We start from the raw sequence: 17798 nt of genomic DNA on the forward strand, positions 1-17798 counted from the left end.
TCACATTAACCGTTACTCTCTCGCGGGTTCACTCTTGTGCAGACATTTAGAAACGAAACATGACACTTTGAAAAGCAAGCCACAGGAGTTTTTTGAGCGACAATATAGACAACTTTCGAGTAGTAAGACATATAAAAGCAACAGATACCATTAATCAGAAGGGGCTAGAAGCGTCTTATATGATGAGCTACCGAGTGGCTAGAACAGGCAAGCCCTATACTATTGTGGAGGACTTAATTGTTCCTGCTGCTGCGGATATGGCTTGGAAAATGCTGGGGGAAAAAGCCCCAAAAAACTACACAAACAATGCCTTCATCAAGCAACACTGTTTCACGACGCATCAGTGACATGGCAGGAGATGTTTTGAAACAATTACTGCTTCGCATACAAGCTGGATGAGTCAACAGGCCTGGAACAGCTCCTGGTGTTTGTCCCTTACGTTTATGGGGGGTCAATTAAGAAAGACATCCTTTTCTGTAAACCACTGGAAAAGTACTGGACAGCTTTGTGACATCATATGGACTTTGGTGTTCAAGATGTGTTGGTATTTGTCCTGTGGCCGCAAAAGCCTTGACAGCGAGGTATAGTGGAGTGGTAACGTGAGTGCAAGCAGTTACTCCCGACGCCACTTGGGTACACTGCAGCATCCACCGAGAGGCTCTTGCTGCCAAGGGAATGCCTGACAGCTTGAAAGATGTTTTGGACACCACAGTGAAAATGGTTAACTTTGTTAAAGCAAAGCCCTTGAACTCTGGTATATTTCTGCAATGATATGGGCAGCAACCATGTAACGCTTTTACAACATACAGAAGTGCGCTGGTTATTAAGGGGCAAAGTATTTACACATGTTTTGGAATTGAGAGATCAGCTTAAAGTTTTCTTTACTGACCTTAATTTTCACTTGTCTGACTGCTTGCATGATGAAGAGTTTTTCACACGACTGGCCTATCTGGGTGATGTTTTTTCTCACCTGAATGATCTGAATCTAGGATTACAGGGACACTCTGCAAATATATTCAATGTGCAGGACAAAATTGAGGCTATTATTAAGAAGTTGGAGCTTTTTTCTGTCTGGATTAACAAGGACAACACACAAGTCTTTCCATCCTTGTATTATTATTTTGTGTGCAAATTAACTCAAGCTTATGAACAATGTCAAATGTGATATAGCGAAGCACCTGAGTGAGCTGAGTGCGCAATTACGCAGCTACTTTCCCAAGGCGGATGACACAAACAACTGGATTCCTTATTCTTTTCATGCCCTGCCTCCAGTCCACTTACCGATATCTGAACAAGAGAGCCTCATCGAAATTGCAATAAGCTGTTCTGTGAAAATTAAATTAAATCAGAAGCCACTACCAGATTTCTGGATTGGACTACGCTCAGAGTTTCTTGCCTTGGAAAATCGCGCTGTTAAGACACTGATACCCTTTGCAACCACGTACCTATGTGAGAGTGGATTGATTCTCAGCCCTCACTAGCATGAGAACTAATACAGGCACAGACTTTGTGTGGAAAACGATTTAAGACTGAGACTCTCTCCAATACAACCCAACATTGCAGAGTTATGTGCATCCTTTCAAGCACACCCTTTTGTGACAGGCTTACTATGATGATAAAAAAACAACATTTGTGAGTGAGCTGATCCTAGTGCTAGATGGGGTACACAGCTGGAGATTGAATGTTTGAAGGGGTACAGGACTATAAAACATTTGGGAACCACTGGATGAAGGAGAGGACACAGGTTAAAGAAGGATTTTAAGCCTTGGGACATGGATTGTGTATGTGTGCCGTTCAGATGGTGAATGGGCAAGACAACAGTTTTGTGCACCGGCATTTAGTCTGTTCTGAGGGCAAACGTGAGGAGGGATGGAACTCAATATTAGGAAGGTGTTCCTAATGTTTTATATACTAAGTGTACATTAAATTACAATGAACAATATTACACAATGCCTAAGGATTGCACACAAAATAGTTTGAATCCAATATGAATGTTGTCAGTGCTCATAGAATTGTTTCTTTACTCTTTATCAAATAGTACACATCAGTACATTACAATATTGCAGATTGTCATATAAAACTAATCTCATTCTCAACCAATGAAATAGTAATGTTATATGTTGAAATATTCAGTGGTTTTAAATGGCACCCTGTTTCCTATAGTGCTCTAATTTTGCCCTGAGTCTTTAGGCATAACATCAGGGTTTTTTTCCACATAAAAGTATCTACACATTTTTTTTTCTACAGTAGTGTCCATATTGTTTTTTCTCTGACATATTGCATGACCATTGACCAACCATTTATTTTGTAAATCAGAACAAAATGACAATATCTTTCTTTGTTGCAATATATGGTTGTACTTAGACCCTGTAATTATCTCTCGCCCCCCCTTTCTTCACCTCCCCCCCCCCCTCTCTCTCTCCTTCCTTTACCCTCACTCTCTCTCCCCCATCCCTCCCCCTCCCAGACATCCATGACCAGGAAGCAGGTAGAGAACGTGGCTAAGAAGAAGCTGGACAACCTGCTGAAGGAGTCTAAGATCCGTGACCGGGAGGACCCAGACAGCTTCACCATCGCCACCCTGTCCCCCACGGGGAAGCCCACCGATCAGTCAGCCTCCAAGGTAACAACCACGGCTCTGTAGACTAGAACTGGGTTCATATTCTATACTTTGAGTGTTTGCTTTAACCTGCCTGGACTTTTCTATTGGTTCCATTGCAACAGGCATGCTCAATCAAGCACAGATCCAGAATTTAAAATTATTTCAAATAGTATTTGAACCCCCAGGTCTGTGAAGAAATGTAGGCTACCGCACGCACACCCAACGGGGGGTGTGAGTGGAGTGAAGAAGAGAGCCTCTGCACACTTATTCTGTCAGGGTTATACTACCTCTGTAAGTAATATAAAGGGACATTTCGTTAAGTACCACTGCAAGCCGGAGAAGCAACACTTATAGAACACTTATATAAGTATTCTGGGCGAACGTTTTGGTTTTCGCTGAGACAATCGTTCTTTTCCTCCCCTTTCTCTTATCGCAGAGATGCCCATTATTAGCAGAATGTTTCATTAGCATTGTAATTGAGCCCTTTCTCTCTCTTGCTCTCCTAATCATGATAAACATTAAGTAGTGTGGCCTAGCAGCAGCGGAGGGCTATGGCTGATTGAGGAGGCAATGCCTCCTGCCCAGGGTGCCTAATGCAAGCAACAGTACACACATATACTCACATGCATGCATGCAAGCAACCACACACGCATATACACACACACACACACACACACAACACACACAACACACAACACACAGGCCAAGCGCAAATCAATTTCAATAAGGAGGACATTAGCATTCAAATTGGTCTCTAGGCATTGCTTATGTGAAGACAATAAACATGGTGAAGAAAATAGGTGTGTGTCTTCATAAATGTTTTAGAAAGCCTCTACAAGTTTATTGTCCATTTGAAAGTGGAACCAAAAACATATCACTTTGGAACTGAACAGGTGTCTTTGTGGCAACAAAATATGTTTAAAGGAGGTCTTGAATTGTGTTTGTTTGTGTGCTCCTTCTCTTCCAGAGCAAAGGTGATGATGATGCTGACACAGGGGACGAAGCAAACCCCAGCACCAACAAGCGTCTAGGCAGGAGCTTCATGGGAAGTTTCTCCAAACGCAAGGTGGGCTTCATTCGCCACCCCACCTCCTCTTCCTCACTCTTTCCTCTCCTGTCCACCTTCCCAGGTCATCTTTCTTGGGTCATGTTCAGTAGGCTATAACGTAGTGAAATGATTTGATTCAACATAGTGTTACAGTACTGATGGAAAACACTTTGGAGCAGAGGTGCTACCGTACCAACTGAACTTGTCTTATAAGAATGCACATTTTTGTTTCTTCCGTTTAGAAGCATTTTGAAACGTTTCTGTTTTGTACCTGCTAAGCACGACCCTGGTCTCCACTCCTGTCCTTAATTCCTGTTGTTATCTCAACATGATTGAATTTACCACTCTTCTCATTCCATTTCATTAGTCTTTTGAGGAATGTCAGGTCAGTATCATGTTCCATTTAAAACATGTCCATTTAGATCCATGGCTGTTTGAAATCACACCCTATATCACGGGTCGGCAACAGGCCGGTCAAAACCGGAACAGAAGTGATTTTTTTTTTGGAGCCCCCCAAAGTTTATAGTAAAAAAAAGATTTACACTGAGTGTACAAAACATTAGAAACAGCTTCCTAATTTTGAGTTGCACCCCCTTTTCCCCTCAGAACAGCCTCAATTTGTCGGGGCATGGACTACAAGGTGTTGAAAGCGTTCCATAGGTATGCTGGCCCATGTTGACTCCAATGCTTCCCTGTTGGCTGCATGTCCTTTCAGTTGTGGGCCATTCTTGGTACACACAGGAAACTGTTGAGCGTGAAAAACCCAGCAGTGTTGCAGTTCTTGACACATCCAAACCGGAGCGCCCGGCACCTACTACCACACCCCGTTCAAAGGCACTTAAACCTTTTGTCTTGCCCATTCACCCTCTGAATGGCACACATACACAATCCATGTCTGAATTGTCTCAAGGCTTAAAAATCCTTCTTTACCTTGTCTCCTCCCCTTCATCTACACCACATATGTCAGAGTCAAGGCCCGCGGGCCACATCCGGCCCGCAAGAAGGTTTTTTACGGCCCCTGGGATGATCTTGATTTATTATTAGAACCGGCCCGCAGCAAGCCGGCAGCCCGCAGATCTTTTACACGCACCAATACTACATTTCCCACAATGCAAAGGTGACGCACCGAGCAGTAGGCTGCTTCATTTCAATATTTATTGGCACAGCAGTCGTCAGCATCACAGTAAAATTAACTTTCAGATACCCATCAAAAATGGCAAAACGGAAGGTGGATACTGAGAACCGGGGGTTTCAAACAAGGTGGGAGTCGGAGTATATGTTCACGAAGGTAGCTGGAAAACCTGTGTGTCTTCTGTGTGGAGAAAGTGTGGCGGTACTGAAAGAGTATAATCTGAGACGACATTATGAAACGAAACACGCGGACAAAAACAAGAATATGGACATGGAACAAAGGCTACAAAAGGCAGAGGAATTAAAACGAGGCCTCAAATCTCGACAGGCTCTGTTCAAAAAAGCCAAATCACAAGGCCAGGCTGCTGTCAAGGCCAGTTTTATTTTGGCAGAAGAGATCGCTAAATCAGCCCGGCCATTTACGGAGGGGGATTTCATCAAAAACTGCATGATTAAAGTTTGTGACGAAGTTTGCCCAGAAAAAAGGCAACTCTTTTTAAATGTGAGTCTGAGCAGAAACACCATTGCCGAGAGAGTAGACCAGTTGTCCATCAATCTAAAAGAGCAGCTTGTGAAAAAGGGAAAAGATTTTATTGCATATTCCTTGGCTGTGGATGAGAGCACCGACATTTCTGACATTGCCCAGTTGTCAATTTTCATCCGCGGAGTGGACTCCAACCTAAGCGTGACAGAGGAGTTTTTGGCTTTACGTCCTATGCATGGCACAACTACGGGGCATGATTTGTATGAAGAGGTGTCAAGATGTGTAAATGAGATGGAGCTGCCTTGGGAAAAACTCGTGGGTTTGACAACCGACGGAGCACCTGCGATGTGTGGACACAGGAGCGGACTGGTGGCGAAGATACGGGAAAAGATGCAAGAGGAAAACGCGACAGGTGAGCTGACAGCTTATCATTGTATCATACACCAGGAAGCGTTGTGCGGTAAAGCCTTGAAAATGGAGCATGTAATGAGCATCATCACGCGCACAGTTAACTTTATCAGAGCCAAAGGTTTGAATCACCGCCAGTTCAAGGCATTTCTGACGGAGTTAGAAACGGAGCATGGTGATTTGCCTTATCACACAGAGGTGCGATGGCTAAGCCAGGGAAAGGTGCTTCAAAGATGTTTCGAGCTTCGTGAGGAGATTTGTCTGTTCTTGGACAGCAAAGGGAAAGACACAACACAACTCCGAGACGAAATGTTTCTGTGTGAAATGGCTTTTCTGTGTGACATTACGAGTCATCTGAATGCAATAAACTTGCAGCTGCAGGGTCGGGATCGTGTCATCTCTGATATGTACAGTACAGTGAAGGCATTTAAAACCAAACTGACTCTGTGGAAGACGCAGATGCGGAAAGAAAATTTGAGCCACTTTCCCAGCTGCCAGACCATGAAAGAGAAGCTCTCTACCAGTGCGTTCCCGAGCACACAGTTGGCTGATAAAATAGGTATGCTTGCCGCTGACTTTCGACGCCGATTTGCTGACTTTGAAGCACAAAAAAGCAGGTTGGAACTGCTCGGTAACCCATTTGCTGTTGACGTGGAAAGCTCACCACCAAACCTCCAAATGGAGTTGATTGACCTCCAATGCAATGATGCACTGAGGGCAAAATATGCAGCAGTGGGTGCTGCGGAGTTCGCCCGTTTCCTCCCCGGCACAATGCCCCAGCTGCGCATCCAGGCTGCTCAAACGTTGTCTATGTTTGGCAGCACATACCTGTGTGAACAACTGTTTTCTTTGATGAACCTGAACAAAACATCACACAGAAGTCGACTTACTGCTGAACACCTCCACTCAATTCTGAGGATTTCTTCAGCTCAGAGCCTTACCCCGAACATTGATGAACTTGTGGAAAAGATGGGACACCACCAAGTATCACCCTCAACCTCAAACAAGTGAACATTACTGTGCAATCACATATTTAGAGTTTTTACTCAGTTCAAGTTTAAAAGTTAAAATTTAATATTTGTTTTCACTGCATGTTACTTCTCCTTAAACAAAGTGTTGTTTTTGATTAATAGATTTTTGCACTTTATTTTTTTGTATTTCAATCCAATTATATTTTAAAAATATTTCAGTTGAGTGGATGATAGAAAATTGCTATTATTGTTTTTTCTTTGAAGTAAATTTAGCCCACTTTTGCTAAAATAGAAAATATAGTCTACTGATGGTGCCTTGAATACCGGTTTCTTTCATTTAATGTTCATGTTATGGGGATATTTATATAAAGGAAATTTGTCTTTTGTGTCTGTTGAAAATTAAAGATTACTGACAGAGCCATAAGAAAATATTGCTTTATTTATCTGATCATATTGTAATATATTTGTTAGGTTTTCAGTAGGTTCAATTAGGTTCACTAGACTATATGCGTCATTTAAAAATTTTTCAATGAACATTCGAACAGTCCGGCCCTCGTCTTGTAGCTGATTTTTTTATTTGGCCCTCCGTCCATTTGACTTTGACACCCCTGATCTACACTGATTGAAATGGTCAGTCTATGTCATGGAAAGAACAGGTGTTCCAAATGTTTTGCATACTCAGTGTGTATATTAGTTTGGGTTAAAAAAAATACTGTAAAATCATAAGGAATTCAGATTTTTTTTGTGTGTCAATATAATCTAGGTATGAAATCTTTATTTTCAAATACCATTTTTTGGGGGGCTTAGTTGGGGTCAATTTTCTGTGTACAAATTATTATAATTATGTTCCGACCCTCCGCTCTGACAAAAATCAGCCCACGGGCTAAATCTACCCCTGCTCTTTGTAGTCCAGATTTTTTGTGGAAGTACAATACTTTTGTAGTAGGGATAGGATGCAATTTCAGACACAACTAGGTGGTGGGCCAAAGCCGAAAAAAGTTGATCGATCCCACGCTGAGGGAGGAGTTATATATGACAGTAAAACATTATTTTGATGACTATAATATTTGTTGGCACCGTAAATTCTTGCAAATCTTCTCAGAAAAACTATATTTCAACACTGTCTGCTCAGGTAAATTTGCTGAACTGCTAAACTTGGAACTAGATGTAAACACAGCCTCTTGTGAAAATGCGAGCTGTTGTCTAAGAAAGAGATAATATACCTAGCTCCCAAAAACTGAAATAAGATAACTGTTTTCGAGTGCACTTGAAATATGCAACATGCAATATGAATTGTTGATTGTATGAATAGGTAACTCCGTTGACCATTTAGCCAATTTATTGAAATCTAGCCTATGTTAGTTTGACTAGCCTAGCCAGCTACTGTAAATGTAAATTTGTGTATCATTAGCCATCTCTCTGTCAGTGAATTCACAATCATGTTTGGCGTGATTATACACTGAGTGTACAAAACATTAGGAACATTAGCTATGATCCCTTATTGATGTCACTTATTAAATCAATGTAGATGAAAGGGGGAGACAGGTTTGAGGTTAAATAAGGATTTTTAAGCCTTGAGAAAATTCAGGATTCATGGACTGTGTATGTGTGCCATTCATAGGGTAAATGGGCAAGACAAAATATTTAAGTTGCTTTGAACAGGGTATGGTAGTCAGTGCAAGTTGCACCGGTTTGAGTGTGTCAAGAACTGCAACAGTTCTGGGGTTTTCACGCTCAACAGTTTCCTGTCTGTATCAAGAATGGTCCACCACCCAAAGGACATCCAGCCAACTTGAGACAACTGTGGGAAGCATTGGAGTCAACGTGGACCAGCATCCCTGTGGAACGCTTTCGACTCCTTGTAGAGCCCATGCCCCGATGAATTGAGGCTGTTCTGAGTGCAAAAGGGGGTGCAACTCAATATTAGCAAGGCGTTCCTAATGTTTGGTACACTCACTGTATGTCTCGTTTCATGTAACTAGCCGCAGGCTTAAATAAACATTAAATCATGTAGATAGAAAGATGTGTGTCATGTATACTAGAATAGAGGTTTAAAAACCACAGCTGCATCTGCATATTAGCCAATACATGGGACATAGCCTACACATATAGCTTACCTTGCAATACAATGTTCTCTACAAACAGTTGTTCAATGTGCTCTGCAATAAGATAACCAGAGTTGTAAACCAGATGAGCTCTCAAATGGCAGCTACCCAATACCATGGCAGGAATGCATAATATTGGAAAATAAGGTATGATGGAGGCTGTAGGATTATACAAAAAGCAGTTGGGAAATTCACGTTTGAGTTTCAAATACTACATGTTGGTTTAAATGATTCACTTTTCTACGATCCTAAAGGCTGACGGTGCCAAAACCTTGCCAAGCCATTCATTATTCTACAAACTATGAGTCTGAGGGTCAGACATGTTTTCCAAATGTACATCTCATATATATACTTTCGATCAAAGAACACCATAACAAATAGTGTTTCACCATTTATTGAGTACGGAGACAAATCGCAAAGGTGTCTCAGGCAGTATTTGAAGTATCTAAATATAGTGTAAGCTGCAGTACCAATCAATGTATATCAAGTACTGTGGAGGGCACAATCTTACAACGCTGCAGTCCAGGAATGAGAGCTTTACCATCTATGCCAAAAGCCTGAGCCTCTGATGGTGACTATAGAACTGTCATCAACAGATACTTCAGAATTCTTTCCAGGAGCCTTTGTTTGCCGCCCAGGGCCATGGAAAGAATCCCACCCTGGTCACCAATGTAGCCAACCTATGTAGATGGAGACCAGTGCTTTAGCACAGTGTTTCCCAACTCCAGTCCTCACATAATACCTGTGTATTCCAGAGACGAGAGCTCTACCATCTATGGCAAAATCCTGGGCTCCTGACGGGGGCAATATAATTCTCCCCACTGCATGTTACAATAGTAAAATAATCTGTCACCTGAGGATCGGACCCTTTTAAAAAAATATATATTTAGCCTAAAATGACATACTCAAATCTAACTGCCTGTAGCTCAGGTCCTGAAGCAAGGATATGCATATTCTTGATACCATTTGAAAGGAAACACTTTGAAGTTTGTGGAAATGTGAAATTAATGTAGGAGAATATAACACATTAAATCTGGTAAAAGATAATACAAATAAAAAAACATGAGTTTGTAATAATTGTTTTACATTTTTTTTATAGTCTTTGAAATACAAGAGAATGGTCAATGTATGATTTAGGAATATAGGCACAATTTAGGTTTTGGCCACTAGATGGCAGCAGTGTATGTGAACGTTTCAGACGGATCAAATCAAATGACATGTTATTTGTCACATGCGCCGAATACAACAGGTGTAGGTAGACCTTACAGTGAAATGCTTACTAACAAGCCCTTAACCAACAATGCTGTTTTTAGAAAATACCTAAAATAGTAAGCAATAAGAATAACAAATGATTAAAGAGCAACAGTAAAATAACAATAGTTAAGCTATATACAGGGGGTACCGGTACAGAGTCAATGTGCGGGGGCACCGGTGTTGAGGTAATGGAGGCAATATATACATGTAGGTAGAGTTATTAAAGTGACTATGCATAGATAATAACAGAGAGTAGCAGCAGCGTAGAAGAGGGGATGGAGCAATGCAAATAGTCTGGGTAGCCATTTGATTAGATGTTCAAGAGTCTTATAGCTTGGGGGTAGAATCTGTTTAGAAGCCTCTTAGACCTAGGGCCTTCCTCTGACACAACCTGGTATTTAGGTCCTGGATGGCAGGAAGCTTGGCCCCAGCGATGTACTGAGCCGTATGCACTACTCTTTGTCGTGCTTTGCGGTCTGAAGCCGAGCAATTGCCATACCAAGCGTTGATGCAACCCGTCAGAATGCCCTTGATGGCACAGCTGTAAAACATTTTGAGGATCTGAGGACCCATGCCAAATCAAGTCTTCTGAGGGGGAATAGGTTTTTCTGTGCCCTCTTCACGACTGTCTTGGTGTGCTTGGACCATGTTCGTTTGTTGGTGATGTGGATACCAAGGAACTTGAAGCTCTCAACCTGCTCCACTACAGCCCCGTCGATGAGAATGGGGGCATGCTCGTTCTTCCTTTTCCTGTAGTCCACAATCATCTCCTTTGTCTTGATCACGTTGAGGGAGAGGTTGTTGTTCTTGCACCACATGGTCCAGGTCTCTGACCTCCTCCCTATAGGCTGTCTCATCGTTGTCTGTGATCAGGCCTACCACTGTTGGGTCATTGACAAACTTAATGATGACTTTGGAGTCGTGCCTGGCCATGCAGTCGTGAGTGAACAGGGAGTACAGGAGGGGACTGAGCACGCACCCCTGAGGGGCCCCCGTGTTGAGGATCAGCATAGCAGATGTGTTGTTACCTACCCTTACCACCTGGGGGCGGCCCATCAGGATGTCCAGGATCCAGTTACACAGGGAGGTGTTTAGTCCCAGGGTCAACATGAGCCTTGAGGGCACTATGGTGTTGAACGCTAAGCTATAGTCAATTAATAGAATTCTCACATAGGTGTTCCTTTTGTCCAGGTGTGAAAGGGCAATGTGTAGTGCAATAGAGTTTGCATCATCTGTGGATCTGTTGGGGCGATATGCAAATTGGAGTGGGTCTAGGGTTTCCAGGATAATGATGGTGATGTGAGCCTTTCAAAGCATTTCATGGCTACAGATGTGAGTGCTACGGGTCGGTAGTAATTTAGGCAGGTTACCTTGGTGTTCTTGGACACAGGGACTATGGTGGTCTACTCGAAACATGTTGGTATTACAGACTCAGACAGAGAGAGGTTGAAAATGTCAGTGAAGACACTTGCCAGTTGGTCAGCGCATGCTCGGAGTACACGTCCTGGTAATCTGTCTGACCCTGCGGCCTTGTGAATGTTGACCTGTCTAAAGGTGTTGCTCACATCGGCTGCGGAGAGCGTGATCACACAGTCTGGTAGACTCTGGTAGACTCGTGTCACTGGGCAGCTCTCGACTGTGTTTCCCTTCGTAGTCTGTAATAATTTGCAAGCGTCAGAGCCAGTGTAGTACGATTCAATCTTAGTCCTGTATTGACACTTTGCCTGTTTGATGGTTTGTCGGAGGACATAGCGGGATTTCTTATAAGCTTCCAGGTTAGAGTCCCGCTCTTTGAAAGCGGCAGCTCTACCCTTTAGCTCAGTGCGAATATTGCCTGTAATCCATGTCTACTGGTTGGGGTATGTGTGTACAGTCACTGTGGGGATGACATCATTGATGCACTTTGTGATGAAGCTAGTGACTGATGTGGTGTACTCCTCAATGCCATCAGAAGAATCTCGGAACATGTTCCAGCTTGTGATAGCCAAACAGTCCTTAAGTTTAGCATCTGCTTCATCTGACCACTTTTTTTTAGACCGAGTCACTGGTGCTTCCTGCTTTAATTTTTGCAGATTTTTTTTAAATCCAAGGAATCATTGCATTTCTGTCCAAAATGTTGTATCAAGACTGTCCAAATGTGCCTAATTGGTTTATGAATACATTTTTAAGTTCATAACTGTGCACTCTCCTCAAACAATAGCATGGTATTCTTTCATTTTAATACCTACTGTAAATTGGACAGTGCAGTTATATTAACAAGAATTTAAGATTTCTGCCCATATCAGATATGTCTATGTCCTGGGAAATGTTCTTGTTACTTACAACCTCATGCTAATCACATTAGCCTACATTAGCTCAACCGTCTCGCGTGGGGGACGGGGACGCCAATCCTGTAGAGGTTAAACTAATTCTACATTAGTCTTCAAGATGCTCAAACAAGCATGTGTATCTTCAACTCTATAATGCACTACACTGTGCAAGACAAAACCCCCAACTAAAAGACAACAGGCAGATGCATACCTGGTCCCAATGTCTAAATGGTGACGGCAGGGCTAGTTCAAACTGCAGTAGTATGGTTCTCCTCACAAGTGAGAGAATCAGCCCATGCTTGGTCAAAAGCACTTGGTTGATCTCTGGGAGCTGGACACAGGAGAGCTGAATAGATTATGTGAGACAAAAGTGAAAGACAAACAAATAAATCATCACAGCAAAGGAATGGAGTTTGCGAGCTATAATATGAATAGATATGCACATCTGATCGTCTGGGGCAGGATGCTCTGCGATCGTCCTACTCCAACTATTGACAGGGATATGTGGCATTTCTTATTTGTCAGTATGAATGAAATGAGTGGGTCCTGCCTTGATGACTGTATTAGAGTTACACTACTTGTCCTACAGATTTATGTCGTCTTAAATTATTACTTGGAATAAACTAATAGCTAAATGACATGCTAGCTAGTGATAAAGCTATCTGCTCCTGCTAGCTAGCAACATATCTACTTGTTGTAACTAGCTAGCCAACTAGCAAGATAACTAACTACATTACTTGTTAAGTTGATTTGATTCAATGTTGAGTCATTTTGATGGTATCACATTTCTATAACTAAGTAGTCAGATTATAAATAAAAAAGATTTAGACCCGCCCGTGCACGGTTTTCGGCGTACTACCTTCAGATGACAGAGACGGATATTTAGTTCCGGCGTTCGAAGGACCAATTGTTAGAGGAATGAAATTCCTATATGTTTATTTACCATCTATATGTTTAATACACTCAGCCCATTTCTAAGGATTTGTAAGATACTTATTTGCATAAAATGGGCAGAGACCAGCAATAGCGTTTATTCTCGAGAGTACTGAACATGATACAATTTTCAACAGGTTATAAACTGAAAATGACGTCATAGGTTTTAAACTGTCCCGTCCCTCCTCCACTCCGATACAATGGCAGTATAGTTCACAAGCCTTCCTACATCGTCTCCCACCGGTTTAGATCATTTACGACCAGGCCAAGGTTTCCCTGTGTAGATAAGCATTCTAGCCAGTCTGATGATAAGTTCATTCGTTTCTACCAAGGAACAGACAGTCATTGTTCTAATTCTTGATTATAATTACACACATTACATTCAGTACTAGGATTAAAATAAAATGCATATATCTATACAGTAACATAATAGTATTCTGATTAGTCAGTCCTGATTGAAATGTATACATCATTTAGTCATTAATGATAAAAATCCCTGAACAGTTTGTCGGACGGAGATCTTTCTTAAGATGTCACCAGCTGTCTACTACTTTAGGTAAGGATTACTTGATTGACAGACGTGATCAGCAGAGATAGTACCATGGATATTACACCATTTTTGATGGGTTTAGTACTCGACGGCATTGGCCTTTTTTCTTCTTATTCTTTAACGTTTTATGGCAGACTACACCTATTGGTGTATTGCCACCACCTACTGTGCAGTGTGTTCTTCTTTGATATGATTGCAGTCCACAAACAAATGCAATAGGTGCACGCCAGCGCCTACTGTTTTGGCTGTATATCAGCCCAAATAATTAACAAAATAAATCTAAACGGAATAAAACTCAGTGTACTCCTTTATTCAGATTCAACTGCCAACACCCATCCCTACAGGCTCTGGGGCCTGAGAGGGAAGACCATCTTTGGAAAGTATTCTTTGCAATGTTTTGGCAGTGAAGTCCTGGAAACCCCAAAAACCTTTCAGCCGTAAATACTATTATGTCCAGTTTCTTGGACACCATAAAATCCACCTTCTTCACATCAGTATATCAGTTTCCCTCAACTGTTGAACAACACTCTGAATCTCCACAGTCTGCTGATCATCCACCGCCATATCTTCAGCTCCCCTCGCTCCTTAAACTATTTCACGTGCCTCTGTGTAGGAGACCTGCTCTATATCCCTGACCCTTGCCACTACATACGCCTTTACCCTAGCCAGGCACTCCGGGGAATTGGGGCGGCATTAGCCTGTCCAGCTAGCGAACGTTTAAAAAAAATCAAGAATTGACATTACCAACTAACGGAAATGTGTTCAGAATAAATAAATATACACAATATGTAAAAACCAGCTCCTCCCTCGACAGAGATCGATCATCTTGAAAACTAAAGCAGATAGCTTGCTTCGGCCCACCACTTAAGCTCATCTCGAGAAACTTTAGTGCATTGGTGCTGTTGTAACTGTATTGTGACCTTCTCCCCTCCAGAAAAAGGCGGCCAAGCTGAAGAAGACCAACAGCCTTGAGGACACTGACACGGACCAGGAGAGCACCAGCATGGCCTCCCGCGCCCCCTTACACCACAGCAGGTACTGTTACCGTAGAGGCACGGACTGTTACCATAGAGACTTAGGAGAGAGTGGTGCCGAAGGAGATGGCTGCTGTTTTACGATCTCGTAACCAATTGTGCTATTGTGTATGTTTTTTTTGCGTTATTTGTAACTTATTTTGTACATAATGTTTCTGCCACCGTGTGGCAGGGCTTGTGTTCAACACCATAGTGCCCTCAAAGCTCATCACTAAGCTAAGGACTTCCTGACGGGCCGCCCCCAGGTGGTAAGGGTAGGTAACAACACACCCACCACGCTGATCCTCAACACTCAGGGGTGCGTGCTCAGGGGTGCGTGCTCAGTCCCCTCCTGTACTCCCTGTTCACTCATGACTGCACAGCCAGGCACGACTCCAACACCATCATTAAGTTTGCTGATGACACAACAGTGGTAGGCCTGATCACCAACGACGACGAGACAGCCTATAGGGAGGAGGTCAGAGACCAGGTCATGTGGTGCCCGGACAACAACCTCTCCCTCAACGTGATCAAGACAAAGGAGATGATTGTGGACTACAGGAAAATGAGCACTGAGCACGCCCCCATTCCCGTCGACGGGGCTGTAGTGGAGCAGGTTGAGAGCTTCAAGTTCCTTGGTGTCCCCATCACCAACAAACTATCATGGCCCAAACACACCAAGACAGTCGAGAAGAGGGCACGACAAAGTCTATTCCCCCTCAGGACACTGAAAAGATTTGGCATGGGTCCTCAGATCCTCAAATGGTTCTACAGCTGCACCATCAAGAGCATTGCATGGTTGCATCACCGCCTGGTATGGCAACTGCTCGGCTTCAGACCGCAAGGCACTACAGAGGGTAGTGTGTACGGCCCAGTACATCCCTGGGGCCAAGCTTCCTGCCATCCAGAACCTCTGTACCAGGTGGTGTCAGAGGAAGGCCCTAACAATTGTCAAAGACTCTAGCCACCCTAGTCATAGACTGTTCTCTCTGCTACCGCACAGCAAGAGGTACCGGCGCCAAGTCTAGATCCAAGAAGCTTCTAGACAGCTCTACCCCCAAGCCATAATACTTCTGAACAGCTAATCAAATGGCTACCCAGACCCCTCTTTTATGCTGCTGCTACTCTCTGTTTATTATCTATGCAAAGTCACTTTAATTCTACCGACATGTACCTATTACCTCAATTACCTCGACTAACCGGTGCCCCCGCACATTGACTCTGTACCGGTACCCCCTGTATATAATATAGCCTTGCTATTGTTTATTTTACTGCTGCTGTGTAATTATTTGTTACTTTTATTTTTCTATTTTTTACTTAACTTATTAAAGCATTGTTGGTTAAAGGCTTGTAGTAAGTAAGCAGCATTTCATTGTAAGGTCTACGAACTGTACGGATACTATTTGGATTTTTCGTCTGCCTGTTGTGACTGCGTTTGAGCCTGTGGATTACTGAAGAAAACGCTCGAACAAAAGGAGGTTTTTGGATATAAAGAGAGACTTTATCGAACAAAACAAACATTTATTGAGTAAATGAATGCCTTTTGAGTGCAACCATATGAAGACCACCGAGACATGGGCTGTTACCACCGAGACATGGGCTGTTACCACAGAGACATGGGCTGTTACCACAGAGACATGGGCTGTTACCACAGAGACATGGGCTGTTACCGCAGAGACATGGGCTGTTACCGCAGAGACATGGGCTGTTACCGCAGAGACATGGGCTGTTACCGCAGAGACATGGGCTGTTACCGCAGAGACATGGGCTGTTACCATTGTGACATGTTACACCTGCACCACAGCAGGTACATGGCAGCATGTACTACATAGCAGGTTACCATTGAAACGCTCTGTACAACCATACCGTAAGCCTAGACTTAACATAGCACTGTCCCACTGGCTCACTGGTTGTTTTCCTGCAGGAAGAAGAAGACCATGAAGCTGTCCAGGGCTCTGTCAGACCTGGTCAAATACACCAAGTCAGTGGGCGTCTCCGACATAGAGACACAAGGTGAGCAGGGATTACACACCCGGAAACTGCTTTACCATACGGATACGGACCCCAGAGAATGTGTCTGTTTTTAAAGTGTTCACAGTCCATTTCAGACAAAGGAGTCTTTCTTTGTGTGTGTTTGTTTTATCACCAAGCCAACATAAAGGATTTAGTTGTCTGTTTGTATGCACGCGTGTGTGTGTGTGTCTTCCAGCTGCCAGCTCCAGTTGGCAGGTGTCTTCTCTGAGCGAGACCAAGGCCCACCAGATCATGCAGCAGAAAGCTGCCACCTTCATCCACTTCAACCAGCGGCAGCTATCACGCATCTACCCCTCCTCCTACCGTGTGGACTCTTCCAACTTCAACCCACAGCCCTTCTGGAATGCTGGATGCCATCTGGGTATGGGGGGGGGGGTCCATTTCCATATAAAAACCTTGTTTGATAATGTAGAGTTGGACTTTGCCACCCTGCATGTACAGATTACCTCAACTAGCCTGTACCCCTGCACAGTGCCTCGGTACCGATGCCCCCTGTATATAGCCTCGTTATTCTTATTACTTTTGTTACTTTTCATCATTACTTTTTATTTTAGCCTACTTGGTAAATATTTTCTTCTTCTTTAACTGCACTGTTGGTTAAGGGCTTGTAGGTAAGCATTTCACGGTCAAGTCTACACTTGTATTCGGTGCATGTGACTAATAAAGTTTGATTTGTTTTAGTTGAATTCTCCAAAGGCTGCTCATGCGGACAGAATGTGGTTCCGTTTGCCCCCAGATTTTCTGAGTTTCTAAGTTTAATCAAAAAGGTTTTGGTTTGTGTGATTTTCAGTGGCGTTGAACTACCAGTCGGAGGGGAGAGTGCTCCAGCTGAACCGAGCCAAGTTCAACAGCAACGGCAACTGTGGTTACATCCTAAAGCCGGCCTGCATGTGTGAAGGTGGGCAGCAGCACCCTCCCATTGATTTCATAGCAAAACAACTACAGGGCCGTATTCA

The 17798-nt window shown here is 43.2% G+C and overlaps 1 protein-coding gene across 1 annotated transcript in view; it reads left to right on the plus strand.

The window, feature by feature from the left end:
* LOC139368328 (1-phosphatidylinositol 4,5-bisphosphate phosphodiesterase eta-2-like) overlaps nucleotides 1-17798 on the plus strand; it is an 86625-nt gene that overhangs the window by 41625 nt on the left and 27202 nt on the right. The window contains exons 11-16 of the mRNA XM_071107086.1: nucleotides 2468-2623; nucleotides 3570-3668; nucleotides 14730-14830; nucleotides 16733-16821; nucleotides 17018-17203; nucleotides 17633-17740. Of these exons, the coding sequence (XP_070963187.1) occupies nucleotides 2468-2623; nucleotides 3570-3668; nucleotides 14730-14830; nucleotides 16733-16821; nucleotides 17018-17203; nucleotides 17633-17740 (739 nt within the window). The remainder of the gene's footprint in view (nucleotides 1-2467; nucleotides 2624-3569; nucleotides 3669-14729; nucleotides 14831-16732; nucleotides 16822-17017; nucleotides 17204-17632; nucleotides 17741-17798) is intronic.

Source organism: Oncorhynchus clarkii, chromosome 16 (assembly GCF_045791955.1).
Source record: "Oncorhynchus clarkii lewisi isolate Uvic-CL-2024 chromosome 16, UVic_Ocla_1.0, whole genome shotgun sequence".
NCBI classification, from domain to species: Eukaryota; Metazoa; Chordata; class Actinopteri; order Salmoniformes; family Salmonidae; genus Oncorhynchus; species Oncorhynchus clarkii.